The sequence below is a fragment of the Anabrus simplex genome, chromosome 1, assembly GCF_040414725.1.
Source record: "Anabrus simplex isolate iqAnaSimp1 chromosome 1, ASM4041472v1, whole genome shotgun sequence".
In the NCBI taxonomy this organism is placed as follows: Eukaryota; Metazoa; Arthropoda; class Insecta; order Orthoptera; family Tettigoniidae; genus Anabrus; species Anabrus simplex.
In genome coordinates, this window is record NC_090265.1 from 1,081,073,829 (window position 1) to 1,081,091,022 (window position 17,194).

Genomic DNA, 17,194 nt, shown 5'->3' on the forward strand with positions numbered 1-17,194 from the left:
ATCTGCTGTGAGGCAGGCTGTCGTGACATCATCATGGTCTGAGTTTTTCTTGCATTGATTTTCATGCCACTCTTTTCCAGCTCTTCTTCCCAGATTAGCAAGTTCTTTTGTAGATTCCTTTCCGAATCTCCCGGCAGCAATATGTCATCAACAAAGGCACAATGGGTGATATACACTGGCGTCAGAAACTTATGGCCGAGCTTGAATTTCTGCACCTTCCCATTACACGATTTGATCACATCATCCATTAAGGTAATGAAGAGAAGTGGGCTGAGTATGCAGCCTTGTTTGAGTCCCACTGAGGTCTCAAACACCTGAGACTCTGCATTACAGGTTCGAACATAATTCTGACATCGACTGTACAGGCTTTGAATTGCTGCTGTTATCTGTTGGTCAACATTTCTTTTCTTTAGTGTCTTCCAAATTTCAACTCTCGGAATGGTGTCAAAGGCTTTCTCTAGGTCGATGAAGGCTAGATGCGCCTCTTTTCCGTACTTCATCAGTTTTTCGCTGATCTGTCTGACGGTGAAAATGAGGTCTTGGGTGCTTCTTCCTGGCCGAAACCCACACTGCGCTTCATCAAACTGTAGTTCTACAACTTGCCTTAATCTATCTTCCAGGATCCTTGCATATATTTTTCCCGGCACGCTCAGGAGCGATATGCCACGATGGTTTGTGCAATCTCTGTTGTCCCTTTTCTGGAATATTGGAACAATGGCACTGTACTGCCAATCATTTGGTACCTTCTTTGTTTTCCAGGCCAGGTTGATAATACGGTGGAACAAATCTTCACCACTTTTTCCCATAAACTTGAGCATCTCAGGTGCTATCTGCTTGTGGCCTGCAGCTTTGCCTAGTTTCATTTTCATCAGTGCACGCTTTAGTTCCTCAATACGTAATTCCTCACAGGTCCCATCTTCCTCTTGGTGCTGCTGTTTTCCTCCTGCTTGATCGTAATCCTCTATTTCCTCCGAGCAGTTCTTGAAAGTGTTCTTTCCACCGTTCCATGATGTAATTTTCACTTCGGAGGAGGTTTCCGCTTTTTTCCTATATGAACTTGAGAGGACACTGCTTGTCTGTTCGCAAAGATTTCAGTACCCTGTAAAACAGCTTTTGATTATTTTGTAGATTTCCTTCCATTGTTTCTCCGAACTTTTCCCACGATTGTTGTTTTGAATCTTTCACTGCGTTCTTCACTGCAATCCTTTGTTTTCTGTAGACCTCATAATCACTTGGGTGTTTAGTGAGTAAGTATTTCTTCCACAATTCCTTCTTCTCCCTGACTAGTTCCTTCACCTCTTCTGTCCACCATGGTGTCCTCTTCTGATGTTGCCCTCCCCTAGACTTTCCACAGGCCTCGGCTGCAGCTTCAAGGATTACCTCCTTGAACAGGCACCATGTCTCTTCCAGTTGGTCTTCTCCCGCAGGTGGCAATTCCAGTAGATCAATTCGTTGTTTCACAGCATCATGGTATGCTTGCTGGGTGGCCTCTTCTCTCAATTTATGCACCTTTATTCTTTCTTTAGGTTTTCTCCTGGTAACTGAGTTGTTGGTCTTGATGTTAATGTGCAGCCGCATAACTACCAAATAGTGATCGCTTCCAATCTCATAACCTCTGTATACTCTGACATCCAAGATATATCTCCACTGGCTACGTGGCGCTAGGATGTAGTCAATGATGGATTTCTCATTGCGGCTGGCGACTTCTCTTGTGTAGCGGTGTGCTTCTTTGTGTGGGAACATAGTATTTGCTATCACAAAGTTATTGCCTGCACACATGTCCAGGAGTCTTCTCCCACTGTCATTCTGGTGAACCTCTCCGTATTTCCCAAGCAGGCTCTCCATTCCCTCTGTGTTGTTTCCAACCCTGCCATTGAAGTCACCAAGGACGAAAATGGTTCCCATGGTGTCGGCTACTGTTCTTTGCAATTCATCAAAAAAACCTGTCTTTCTCTTCTGAGATGTCATCTTCATTTGGTGCATATACGGCAATGAAAGTAGTGCCTTCATTGGTGCTGACATTGAGAGTTTAAGTCACCGACATCTTTCTTTCGTTGATGAATTTCCAGCACTTGACGTTATGTCTGTAGCCTTCGGGGATAACTATGGCGACTCCTCCCTTTTCTCTCTGTTCCTTCTGCACGCCTGAATGAATCATTAAAAACCTTTCACCACTGCTTGGTTCCATTAGCTGTTCACATCCACTGCCTACCTTATTGGTCTCTGTTACTGCCAGTATGTTCAGCCTTGCTCTTAGCATTTCCAACAACAGTTCGAACTCCTTGCCATCTAGTCCCCGTACGTTCCAAGTTGCCAAGTTCATAGTCCTTTTTCCTCGCTTGGTCTTCAACAGTTTAATCAATCCGGTTTCCCCTATGTAATTTCTTTTAATAATTGTTTCTCGAATATTTGGGTTATCTGCCCTGGTTCCAAAGCCTTGTGGGAGGGGCTGCCTCCCACATAGCCCTCGGCCTGCTAGATTTTCTGTCAGGGTTTCTTCCCTTAGCATTTGAGCTGCAAGGCAGCAGTTTTGCCTCGGTCCGGGACTGCTTATTCTGGTTTCCCCTTATTCGCAGCTAACCCCGATATTTAAGGACCGTTCGCTATCCGCCACCTGAGACCCGCCCGGTAGCTAAGGCTCGCCCCGGGATGGGGAATGCTGCAGGTTCATATTACGAGCAAACGACTCACTATATGCTTCTGATGATGATGCTTGTTGTTTAAAGAGGCCTAAAATTTAGGTCATCGGACCTGCACTAGGAGAGGAGTATTTGTTGGCATTATGACTTCGCTCACAGTAGAACATCAGTAAACATACCTATTTTATGTTGTCAATGAATGAAGTACGGGTGTTATAGTGGATATGCTTTTTTGTAGGGGGATAGTCGAAGAAATCAACGACACATAGACGGTTGTATCCTGAGAGATGATTGCCGAGTGAGTAACGAATTAGAGCTATGGAGCAGAGACTACGTCAATATGGGGCACTACCTGTACCGATGCGCCCATTGCATGTGCAGCACAGGTCTCCTGACGCACTTAGAAAGGCTGTAGCAGTGAATACTCCCACCAATAATGCAGTGGCTAGAAACTTAAATCTGAGTTCATCGAATTCTTCAATGGGATCTTCAGCTCTGTGACTACGGCTTTCGTGCAGCATTTTGCGAATGTTTCTTGGAGCAGGTTAATTTCCAAATATTTACCACAATTAGAGTTATATACTAGTATAGCAGTTTTTGACGATTTATTATTTACTTTCTTATCGTTCGGGTTGATATCGGAAATACTGACTTCGAAAGACCAGTTTTGTATAGATATAAGTGGATATTTAGGAGTGTTGGCAGCATCAGCCACCACAATGAACACCACTACGGAGATAATAATCCATACTATAGAAAGGAGGTGCATATGCAAGACCGTTTTACCGTCAATGTCCGGATGGATATCATAAACGGTCAGGTAGAAAATGTCACCGTCTCGGAATATTTTGCTTTTGTGACTGAACGTTTGGGTGAGTTACTGAAAAATGTCCCTCTTGCTATTAGATAAAACTTGATCCTGCAATAGGGTGGCCATCCAGCACATGAGACAACGTCCTATCAAACTTTAAAAGATAGAAATTGCCGTATGTTGTAAAATAAACCACACTGAATTGGTACAATATGTGTACACCATCACGTGATAAACAATGTTCATAATGTTTTAGAAGTTCATTGAACATGCTGATATATAAAGATCGCTTTAAGGACACTGGGACATGCCATTTTTTAAATTCGTTTCGACCCTTAGGACCTCGCGTGACTTGTTCAGCACATCTTCGTTCTTCCCAATACCTCTTCATTCTTTCACTCTTCCTATTTATATCCGCTTCTGTGATTTGTACCTTGATCTTAGTATCGGTCCACTTGTGACTTTCTACGAGCTCTTTGTAAACAGATTTATCTCACACGGTCGTTAGTTGATATTTCCATCGTGCCAATAGCCTTCCAATCTTCCCTAACTTCTTTCGTCCAGTTATTTCCCGTTAAGCATGTCGTATTCCATATCGTCTTTGTCAACCTGTCGTCATCCATTCCCATCATATGACCCAGGAAACTCAACCTTTTCTTCCGTAATACGCTTGAAATTGGTTATACTTTCTCGTGTAGCTCATGCCATGATCTATGCACCCATGTGTCACCCTACTTTTCGGTACCTCAAATATCCCTCAGGATCTATCTTTGCTCCTTTTCCAATCGATACAAGCTCTTTTGTCCAATGCAATGGTCTCAGCAGCGTACAATGCAGCGTTCCGGATGGTCGCAATTTGGCGATCCTCGATAGGTTCTTCTTCCCATAAGTCGTTTTGGCCGTGAATGGTAGTTTCTGCAGGAGCTGTGCTTTTTCTCCCGCACTGTTATAATCTCACATAAGTACTGAAAACTGTCGAATCTGCATTCAGTATCTTGGTCTTCTTGTACGATATCGTCAGGCCAACCTTCGCCGCAGTCTCGGCTAGGTTTGCTAGTGCCATCTTCCCATCTTCTTCCTTTTCGTGTTGCAATGTCATATCATCTGCGAAGGCCAAGCAGTCCCCTGTAGCATTGTGTTTGGTATTATATCCAATCTGTACACCTTCGAAACACATGACGTCATATTCTCGCGTAATTCGGGATTACTTGTGAGTGGGTCATTTGTCTCGAAACCTGATCCTTTAAACATACCCCATACGTGGGCTTATTAAACCCTAAAAAAGTTGTATTCATCAAGGGAAAAATAGCTTTCATCTTAAAACCATTGCGGAAGAAAAAATATGAATCGCCATACGTCATGGACAAATCAATACTCTAATCGGGCTCGCTCATTCCATTTTTTTTTACGCTGAACAACTTGAAAGCGGTATACAAATCCATCCAGTTCTTTGAACACCCGCCGATAATATTTATCGTTCAAACCGAGTTTCAGTGGTTTTTTGTCGTAGTCTGTAAAACCTATTGGAGAACTCCTCTATAATTTGCGTCTGTGGTGACGATTCTTGGGCGCTGTGTTGACATAAGACTAATTATTATTTGGACTTCCTTATTAAATCGCTCGTAGGACCGTTCTTTAATGTGAAGCAAATTCGGCCCATTCTGACCCCCACTTCGTATGGCCGGAAATAATGATCAACGATACACACTTTCTCCTCTGTTGCGAGAACCATAATTGTAGAAATAAACTCAACACTGAATTCACAGTATGCCAGAATACGTATTATTTATTTTCCTTAAATTGTACATGTACAATATATGGGTGGTAGATGGAGAAAGGGCAAGCCCCACATCCACGGAAGTGCCTCCATCCCCACATGTACTGTATCTTTACATAAACTTTACTGAATATTTACAGATGTATAGACAATTTAAATTTAAATATTTACACTCCGAACACTGTACTCTTAGAATAATAATTATCTTGATTTATGCTATACATGTTAAGAGTAAAAAGACCCAGTCACTCATACCCTTGTATACACACACTTCCGAGCTCATACTCATTCATTCACAACCACTCTCACACCCGCACACATACACATTTGCCCACATTCGACTGTATTTGCACACATCATTCTTGAAATTATAATTTATATAAGTTTTGTACATCACTTTATGGATTTATATTTGCATACACATTTTCTTTACTGCGTGGAGGAAGTGAGGAAGAAGCAGCAGTTTTACTTCAGATAGTAGAAGGTTCCTTAGACGAGCAGACCGAGCGTAAAATCCATTTAAATATGAGGGGGGGTGACAAGTGTAACCCATCGGCCTCTCTTGACAGAGTGGTAATTAAGCTGCAGGTGGTGGAAGTAGGAGAGATGTGTGTTGTCTGTCAGGAAGTTCTTAAGGAAGGCTACATCTATTTGTTTACATAATGCCAATGACCTGGTTGTGTTTAAAGAGATGTGTTTGTTTATTATTATACATTCCGCTCGGTGCTGGATACATTCTAGTTTTTTCATATTTTCCGTTGTCGTTGGGTGCTACGGACGAAGACCATATAATATTATGGGCCGCACCAGGGAAATGTATGCTATTCGTAGGGCTTTACTCCACTGCGGACAGCACCTAGTGCTCTGTATGCCTTACACCTCAATGACTAAACGAATAAAAATCCTATCTACAACTATATTCGTAGGTGTTAATTTAACATTCTTCCCTCAACACTTTTTGGAATTGGCCAGCATGCCACGACGATACTGTCACTACCCGGATAGTTACACTGCTTGAAATGTTGTTTCAAGCTTAGGTTCTACAATATCCACGTGCTTATTTCATGTTAGATTCTTCGTAATGTGAATACCGAACACTTTGGTGAAATTGGAAGGCGGTAATTGGATTCCAAATAGAGTAGGCTGATTATGGAGCGGTTTCTAGCTCTGCTTAGTGTTATATATTTACACTTCTTAACATTTATACATGTTTTATTTACATCACACCACAGAGCTATACTATCCAGATCCGATTGGAATTGTACCAGATCATCACTATTTTTATGGTTCTGTACATGACTCCCGCCCCGCATGCCTGCCTCTTACCCGGAGGCCCCGAGTTCAATTCCCGGCCAGGTCAAGGATTTTTACCTTGCTTTCAGGGTTGCTTCAATGTCAACTCAGCCTACGTGATTACAATTTAGGAACTATCTGACGGTGAGATGGCGGCCTCGGTCTAGAAAGCCAAGAATAATGGCTGAGAGGATTCGTCGTGCTGACCACACGACACCTCATAATTTTCAGGCATTCAAGCTGAGGAGTGGTCGCTTGGTAGGCCATGGCTCTTTGGGGCTTTTGCACTCTGGGGTTTGGTTTGGTCTGTAAATGACTGTCATCCACATACTGTGCCATGGTCGAATTTACACAATCCGGTATGTCGAGAGCATAAATTGTGAACAGGGGAGCGCTATACTTTTTTGCTAAGGAAACGTGGACAGCAGATGAGCAATAATTTCAGTTTCATTTGCTTTTCCGCATGCCGTATCTTCATAAGTCGATTGACTCAACGGTTCTTTACATGATTGGCCACCAAGATTCCCAATCTCATATTCACGGATTTATTTTTCTGGGGTTATATGCGTGACGTAATTTACGGAACATTACCCGATAACAAAAATTATCGTGTGGGGAGGATTGGGGCAGCTAGTGAAAGTGTCATACTCCTCGTGCTTTCGAGAGTGCAAGAAAGCGTTATGAGGATTAGTCTACAGTACTTGGCGTATTTTCACACCAGGCAAATGCTGGGGCTGTACCTTAATTAAGGCCACGGCCGCTTCCTTCCAACTCCTAGGCCTTTCCTATCCCATCGTCGTCATAAGACCTACCTGTGTCGGTGCGACGTAAAGCCCCTAGCAAAAAAAAAAGTACTTGGTGTGGAAAAAAGAGACTGGATATTTTGCACATACTTTTTAAAATCATATGCTCGAGCACAGTAACGAAACTGCACTGCTTATCAATGTTTTTCTTCTTTCCATCACTCGAGGCTTCATCTTCAGAGCAGATAGTCCCGCTACGTAGGTGAAGCAGAAACGTTGCCGACACCACAGCACCTGTTACCTTAGGCCACCCAACTTCCTGAACTGTATGAATGTGATGCACGCGATACGGTAAAACACCTCTACATCGCCTTTTATCTTGGCCAAGTACATTGCCTTTTAACGATTTAGGCGGCGTTGTTTCAAGCGTAACTCGCTTACAATATATACAGTGACAATAAATCTCAGTGTGATTTTCTTTTTTTACATGTTGCTATACATAGCGCAGACACATACAGGTCTTATGGCGATGATGGAATAGGAAAGTCCTAGGAGTGAGAAGGAATTGGACGTGGACTTAATTAAAGTGAAGCCCCAACATTTTCCTGGTGTGAAAATGGAAAACCACGGAAACCCATCTTCAAGGTTGTCGACAGTGGGGTTCGAACCCACTATCTCACGAATGCTAGCTCACACTTGCGCTCCCCTATTCACATTGCCAACTCGTTCGGTCTGATAGTGTGAGTGCTGAAGGTAAACCGTAGAGGAAGGTAGTGATTATTGACATGAGAGGAATTACAGCTAGCTAATTCACCTTTTAATACATTAATTAGAAGATAAAAAAGAAGAGATTTATACCCTGAAAAATGTAGGTATTGACAAAAGAAACGGAAAGGCCACGAAGAACGTGAAAATGAAAGACCCTCTGGACCTCGAAAATCTAATATCATCGCAGTTGGACGAGAACAAAAGTTGACCAAGACGGGAAAGATAAGAAATACAGAATTCAATCAATCAATCAATCAATCAATCAATCAATCAATCAATCAATCAGTCGGTCAGTCAATCAATCAATCAATCAATCAATCATTCAATCAGTCAATCAATAAACCAACCAATCAATCAATCAATCGATCAATCACTACTGATCTGCACTTAGGGCAGTCGCCCAGGTGACAAAAATCCCTATCTGTTGTTTTCCTAGCCTTTTCTTAAATGATTTCAAAGAAATTGAAAATTTATTGAACATCTCTCTTGGCAATTTATTCCAATTTATTTGTCCTCTTGAATTCCAGCTTTATCTTCATATTGTGATCTTTCCTACTATTAAAGACACCACTCAAACGTATTCGCCTACTAATGTCATTCCAACCCATCTCTCCATTGACAGCTCGGAACACAACTAAGGTTAAGTTATAAGTAGGTTCCCACCTTCCAATACTTATCAATTTCCATATAATAGTTTTATTAATTACATGATATAAACCAGCTTAATCTCTAGGACATGTTTCGTTCCGATTATGGAACATCTTCAGCTAAAAGATTTGACAATGACAAGACAATTAAAACACATGTGATAGTTATGATGATAAAATATAATGTTCATTCATGTTGGTTAAAATTTCAACAAGTCAGTGTCCAAGTGACGAAGTAAAATCGGCGATAAGGTTCTTCTTGATGTTGGAGAAGTGTAGGCCTATATGTGTTGAAGATAGAATTAGAGGTATACAAGATTTTTTTAACGTGTAGTTATCGGGGGAACTCTTGATAAAGCCACTGTAGTTGAAGTTGAGTTGCAGTTGGATTATTAAAATGAGTCTGCAATGAGAAGAGAATGAGTAAAAAGGAGGATATTTTTAAAGGAGAAAACCTTGTAAAAATGAATGTTCGTGAAAATAAAAGGATAATGGAGTTGATTACCTTATAGTCGATCGTGTCGTATTTGACGTCCTCCCTTACATACCACTTAGTCGAGCAGCTCGTCTCCTTTCTGCCAAGTCTTCCCAGCCCAAACTTAACAACATTTTTGTAACGCTACTCTTTTGTCGGAAATCACCCAGAACAAATCGAGCTGCTTTTCTTTGGACTTTTTTCTAGTTCTTGAATCAAGTAATCCTGATGAAGGTCCCATAAACTGGAACTATACTCTATTTGGGGTCTTACCAGAGACGTACATGCCCTCTTCTTTACATCCTTAGTACAACCCCTAAACACTCTCATAACCATGTGCAGAGATCTGTACCCTTTATTTACAATCCCATTTATGTGATTATCCCAATGAAGATCTTTCCTTTTATTAACACCTAAGTACTTACAGTGATCCCCATAAGGAATTTTCACCCCTTCAACGCAGTAATTAAATCTGAGAGGACTTTTCCTAATTGTGAAACTCACAACCTGACTTTTAACCCCGTTTAATATCATACCTTTGCCTGCTGTCCATCTCACAACATAATCGAGGTCATTTTGCAGTTGCTCACAATCTTATAACTTATTTATTACTCTATACAGAATAACATCATCCACAAAAAGCCTTACCTCTGATTCCACTCCTTTACTCATATCATACATACATATAAGAAGCGAAGAGGCTGCCACAGTAAGTGAAAGCAGTGCCACAGTCAGCTGAGGCCCTGTGGTCACCAGTCCACGCAGTCAACTTGAGAACCCCGTGGGAGTCACTTGCCTTAATCGCCACTTGCTATAGGCAAGGAATATCGTAGATGTATTTTATGTCCCCATCCACAACGGTGCAGAAGACGATAGCAGAGCATTGAGAACCACAGGTTACTATGTCCAGAGGTGAAAATAATTTAACGTACCGTCGGCTTATCAATTATTATTTTTCTATGTTGCTGATGCTTTAACGTCCGGACCAGACGAATCCCACAAGCTAGGGCTGAGTCTCAACAGATCGCAGCGTGGCAACTGCTCTACCGAGTATAACACACCGCCCGGTACCTAAATCGTCTATAGACGATTCCGAGTCCCGACATCTAACATAGGTGACTGCTAGGAGCAGGCGGACGGAAGGGATAAATCCCGACACGACCGTCGGAGTTGCTCCATTCGGCAAAGTCACATTGCCTGTACGGCGCGCGTACCCGTATAGGGATTCGGTGACACTAAAATGAGGAAGAGCTACGACTTGGAAGGTAGCGGCCGTGACGTCAATTATGGTACAGCTTCGCCATTCGCCAGGTATGAAAATGAGAAGCTACATAGTTGTTAGCTTGCATTCGGGAGATAGGGGTTCGAACCCCACTTACCCATTTTAACACCAGGCAAATGCAGGAGTTATACCCTCCCAGTTCTAGACCTGGCCTACCCCATCGTCGCTATAAGAGCTATCTGAGTCCGTATGACGTAAAACATATAACAAATAACGTCGTTTTTTCTCCATAAAGAGGCAGTATTGTGATGGTGTATTGGTGGTCACCTATTTCAAGTATTTAGACGACAATGGAGGCTGTGCGAGCGGAAAACCACTCCCTGTAATCTATACGGCCCGTATTGTGTGGTCAACTCTCTCGTTGGGTGTCGAAAAACACTGGGAAAACTGCCAGTGTGTTTCCATTTAATATAGGTGGATGTTGAAGGAGCTTTTGTGTAAAATGTGAACAGTGTGTTGCTTAGGAACTAAACATTAATACGGCAATGCTGGTATGTGCAGGTTGTGGGGCAGTCCGGAAGTGCTGTACAGCCGAGAACTCGAACAGCAGGTGCTCACTAAACGCATGATCATGCAGGTAAGACTACTAGCATCTGTACCCTATAGGCAAAGCGATTTCACATAAACATAGGAATGATAAGTACAAACACAAAATTCCAGAATGGCAGTCCTGTAGTAAGAATGAAATTAAAATCAACCTCCATTACGTTATATATTTCTTAAAACATTCTTTAACTAAAAAACTAAAATCTAAAAATCTAAAATTCGCATTTCCGAGTCTAAAGTGAAGAAACCTAAGAAGGATTGAATGTTCAGTAGGCAATAGGAAACTGGAACAGGTGGATAATTTCAAGAACTTAGGATGCGTATTTTTCTCAGAATGGTAGTTACTAAGTGAAATTGAATCCAGATGCAGGAAAACTAATGCAATGAGCTCGCAGCTGTGATCAAGGGTATTCCGAAAGTAAAAAGTCAGTTCCTGGGCGAAATTATATTTACATCGATGTGTTTTCGGATCGAATTTGCTATACAGAAGCGAAAGTCGGGTGAACTCAGGGCATAAAATTTATAAATAAGGTAGGTGGGAATAATGGCAGAAAGGTCCCCGAATTGAAGAGTTAAGGCTAAGTTAGGAATAAACTCGATGGATGCTGTATGTATAAACTGGATGCTCTGGTGGGGTCATGAGTGGCGAATGGAGGAGGATAGGTTACTTTGGAGAGTAATGGACTCGGCCGTGGAAGGTAAGAGAAGTAGAGGGAGACCAAGGCGACGATGGTTAGACTCAGTTTGTAATGATAAGACGTGTGGAACTAAACTACGTGACAGAAGTAGTTGTGGAGCCGCTTAGTTAATTCACAGAGGCTCGCAGACTGAACGTTGAAAGGTATAACAGGATAAAATGAAGATGAGCGTATGCATGTTCTTAACAATCACATTTTGGTGTGAGGGAGCGGTGATAAGTGTACAGGGATCTGGAAGTCAAGCAGGGATGACATAAAGATGTTAGTGCTGAACAGTACAAGTATTGTAAAGAAAGGAATAGAATTAAGTAATTTAATAGATATGTACTTACCGGGTATTGTAATATGGGTTTAATCAAGGCTGAGAAATGATATAATGAATACAGAAATGTTCACACGGAATTGGAATGTGTATCGTAAAGATAGGATCGGAATGGTAGGAAGCAAAGAGCAAAGTCTTCTCCGTATAGGCCGTGAAGGCTCTTGGAGGGGTGGAAGGTAAAGGTTTCCACTATCCGGAACCTCGGCACTTGTTGGTTAGCTCTACGCCCGGCTGCCTTTGCCACCAGGAATTAACCTGGTACTCATTTCTGGTGTAAGCTGAGTGAACTTCAGGGCCATGTGCACCTTCGGAAGTGGAAATCTCGTTTCTTAAATTTTACGACTTCCTGGCGGGGATAATGGTAGGAAGGGGAGTATTCATTTTCGTGGAAGAAGAATTTGTAAGCTACGAAAAAGTTAAAGATGACAAACATGAAATTCTAGTTGTAAGCCTCATCTCTAAAGATAATAGGCAACTTGGTGTCTTTGGAGTGTACAGACCTGGAAGGGGTAGCGCAGACGCTGATTCAGAATTATTTGAAAAGATAATCAGCTATATGGGAAACGATATGGAAAGGAACGTGATTGTAGCGGGTGATCTCAATTTACCAAATGTCAATTGGGAAGGTAATGCGAACGACAGGAAGCATGACCAACAAATGACAATAAGTTAATATGGGAAGGACAGCTGATTCATAAAGTCATAGAACCAACTAGAGGGAAGAATATTCTGGACGTAGTGCTGGTAAAACCAGATGAGCTCTATAGAGAAACCGAAGTAATAGATGGTATTAGTGATCACAAAGCTGTTTCTGTCGTAGTTAAAAATAAATGTGATAGAAAGTAAGGTATTAAAATTACGACTATTACGCAGTACCACGTGGCTGATAAAACAGACATGAGTGAGTTTTAAAAGTAACTATGATCGGTGGAAAACAGTAAATAAAAATGTAAACAGACTCTGGGATGGGTTTGAAGTAATTGTTGAGGAATGTGAAAATAGGTCTGTACCTTTAAAGGTGGTAAGGAATGGTAAAGATCCACTATATTATAACAGAGAAATAAAGAGACTAAGAAGGAGGTGCAGGTTGGAAAGAAATAGAGTTAGAAATGGCTGTGTAAGTAAGGAGAAATTGAACTAACCTACTAGGAAATAGAATCTAGCAAAGAAGTCAGCTAAGGATAACATGATGGCAAGAATAACTAGCGGTCGTACAAATTTTAATGAAAAATGAACGGGGATGCATAGGTACGTTAAGGCAGAATCAGGTTCCTAGAAGGATGTTCCAGGAATCATTAATGAGTAAGGGGAGTGTGTATGCGAGGATCTTCAAAAGGCAGAAGTATTCAGTCAGCAGTATTTAAAGATTGATGGTTACAAGGATGATGTCCAGATAGAGAAGGTGTCTAATACTAAAGAAATATTAACATTTACCTATGGTAACAATGGCATTTGCAGTAAGATACAAAAGTTGAAAACTAGAAAATCAGCTGGAATTGATAAGGTTTCGGGGATATACTAAAGACAGTGGGTTGGGATATAGTATCATATCTGAAGTATTTATTTGATTATTGTTTGGTTGAAGGAGCTATACCAAATGAATGGATAGTTTCTATAGTAGCCCCTGTGTATAAAGGAAAGGCTGATAGACATAAAGCTGAAAATTAGAGGCCAGTCAGTTTGATATGCATTGCACGTAAGCTTTGGGGAAACATTCTTTCTAATTATATTAGACATGTTCGCAAAATTAATAACTGGCTTGATAGAAGGCTGTTATGTTTAGGAAAGATTATTCCACTGAAGCTCAACTTGTAGGATTCCAGCAAGATATAGCAGATATCCTGGATTCAGGAGGTCAAATGGACTTTATAGTGATTGGTCTGTCTAAGGCATTTGATGGGAGTTTACTGGAAAAAATTAGTGCAATTGAACTAGATAAAATAGTGACTGAATGGGTGGCTATACTTTTAGAAAATAGAACTCAGAGAATTAGAGTAGGCGAATCTTTATCTGACCCCGCAATAATTAAGAGGGGAATTCCTTAAGGCAGTATTATTGGACCTGTATTTTTTCTTATATAAAATCAAAGATATGAGTAGAGAAGTGGAATGAGTCATAAGGCTTTTTGCAGATGATGTTATTCTGTACAGAGTAATAAATAAGTTACACGGTTGTGAGCAACTACTAAATGACCTCGATAATGTTGTGAGATGGACAGTAGGCAATGGTATGATGATAAACGGGGTTAAAAGTCAGGTTGTTTCTCACATAGGAAAAGTGCTCTCAGTTTTAATTACTGCGTTGATGGGTGAAAGTTCCATTTGGGGATAATTGTTTAGGTGTTAATGTAAGAAAAGATCTTCATTGGGGTAATCACATAAATATGATTGTAAATAAAGGATACAGATCTCGGCACATGGTTATGAGGGTACATAGGGGATGTAGTAAGAATGTAAAGGAGAGGGCATATAAGTCTCTGGTAAGACCCCAACTAGAGTATGGTTCCAGTGTATCGGACCTTCACCAGGATTACCTGTTTCAAGAACTGGAAAAAAATCCAAGAAAAACAGCTCGATTTGTTCTGGGTGACTTGCGACAAAAGTGTAACGTTACAAAAATGTTGCAAAGTTTGGACTGGGAAGACTTTTGAGAAAGGAGGCGAGCTGTTCCGAGCTGTTAGTGGAGAGATGGCGTGAAATGACATCAGTAGACGAATAAGTTCTAGCGGTATCTTTAAAAGTAGGAAATATCGCAATATGAAGATAAAACTGGAATTCAAGAGGACAAAGTGGGGGAAATATTCGTTTATAGGAAGTGGAGTTAGGAACTGGAATAACTTATTAAGGCAGATGTTCAATAAATTTTCAATTTCTTGGCAATCATTTAAGAAAAGGCTAAGCAAACAACGGATAGGAAAAAATGCCACCTGGGCGACTGCCCTAAATGCAGATCAGTATTGATTGATTGATTGATTGATTGATTGATTGATTGATTGATTGATTGATTGATTGATTGATTGATTGATTGATTGATTGATTGATTGATTGATTGATTGATTGATTGATTGAAATACAATAACATATCTGAAATATGTAGAGAAAGTAGCTTCATGCATGTATTTACAGAACTAGCATAGTATATGCTGGAAATTCCTCCTATCATTACTGGAGACTGTAAAGAGTATAATACAAATAGCATAAACTTTTAAAATTCCCATCTCATGCTGCAATGACAAAACATGAACTTCAAACTGCATCAGAACATAAATCATTGTGTAAATAATTTTATAAATGATGAACACTAAGTTTTATCTTTATCGGTTCTGTCTCTTCGCAGCATAACTTTTTAACGTCTCTTGGCTCATATCTGAACTAAACGTAGCTTTCACTTAAGCCTCTCTCTCATCTGTGGCTGTGCCTGTATAGGTGCGGAGGTACGAATGGTGCTGAATAACGACTAGGCACCGGACAACTACGCGTATATTTCTTCTTCTTCCTGCCCTTTTTCCCAGTGTATTGAGATTGACAGCTGATTTCGATTTGGCCCACTTTTACTGTTACAGAATACTTGATTAGTATTCTTCGTCATTTTCAGCAATTTCAATGTTGAGAAGGAAATTTTCTTTTGTTTTCTTTTTTACGAGTTGTTTTACGTCGCACGGACACAGACGGGTCTCACGGCGACGATGGCAGGAAAATGAGAAACCACAGAAAACCATCTTCAGGGCTACCGACAGTGTGGTTCGAACCCACTATCTCCCGAATACTGGATACTGGCCGCATTTACGCGACTGCAGTTACTGATCTCGATAAGAAATAATTAAATTGAGGTACAGAAAAAATGGGATAACCCTCAGTTCACATATTTTTAAGTTAAGCTGTCTTGCCTGTAATGGGAACAGTCATTTTTAATTGCCGGGCTGAGTGGCTCAGACGGTTGAGGCGCTGGCCTTCTGATCCCACCTTGGCAGATTCGATTCTGGCTCAGTCCGGTGATACTTTAAGATTCTCAAATATGTCAGCCTCGTGTCGGTAGATTTACTGACACGTAAAATGACTGCAGCGGGACAAAATTCCGGCACCTCGGCGTCTCCGAAAACCGTTAAAATGTAGTTAGTGGGACTAAAAACAATAATATTATTTTCAATTGAACTAAGCCCAAACCATCATATAAAATTATCCACAGCTAGGTAGAGATTCTGCTTTTCTAGAAATGCATTTTCTGGAATAACAATAACGAGCTAACCAACCGCTGCATCACATCTATTTTCTACTAGAAAGTAGCGCATCTATTAGATAAGTAAAAATAGCCAACGTAGAATCAAATACTCTAAATGAAACACGCATTAATAAATTATTTATATCTTGGTAGCAAGATCGAAACAAGTCGGTTTACATTAGTTGTATAATGTCATTTAGTGGTTGTGAATGTATAGTCTTAAAAATTAATATTAAATTTGAGTATAGCAGTACTTATAGCTTTTACCTAATAAAATGTTAACACAATAATGATGATATAATCTAGTAATTGAAAAATGTTTCAAAGTAGAAGTAGATGCCATTTGCTGGCTCTGGACCGTATACCACTTTTTTAACTTTTTCATGATTTTGCATATTTTTTTCTTTTAATTTTATATCTTTTCTCCAAAAATCCCCAATTAATGGACCGATTTTAATGAAACAAAGTTTATTGAACTTTATGTTAATAAGAACATTATATTAAAGAATAAAAATGTTATATTATTATAAATTATTATTATTATTATTATTATTATTATTATTATTATTATTATTATTATTATTATTATTATTATTATATCTAAGCAATTTACTTAAATCATCAAAACAGACAGTAAGTAATTCAAGAAATTATTTTAACCTTTTATTCATTTATTACTAAAAATTTTCAGTTACTATTCCGTGTTTAACATCATAGGTTAAATTCTTTTCACTCCACATAATTACAGTATGTAAGCAAGTGTGTTATCAGGAATATTAGCATTAAATGTAGCACAAAGTTTCATAGTAGTTTTCTGAGTTGTTACCACATTTCTTCTTCTAATCATATTGATAACATGAATAGGGTACTATTTTATGAACTCTCAAGGATTAACAAAAGGAACCGATTTTAAAGCAGTTACGCACTTAAATTCTAAAAATTCATTATAGGCTCTGAGATAAGTATTAGGAGGAT

At 40.0% G+C, this 17,194-nt stretch overlaps 1 protein-coding gene across 1 annotated transcript in view; it reads left to right on the forward strand.

The window, feature by feature from the left end:
- Window positions 1-17,194, forward strand: part of LOC136876231 (uncharacterized) — a 169,006-nt gene that overhangs the window by 134,765 nt on the left and 17,047 nt on the right. Inside the window, exon 6 of the mRNA XM_068228415.1 lies at window positions 10,937-11,012. Coding sequence (XP_068084516.1) covers window positions 10,937-11,012 — 76 coding nt within the window. The remainder of the gene's footprint in view (window positions 1-10,936; window positions 11,013-17,194) is intronic.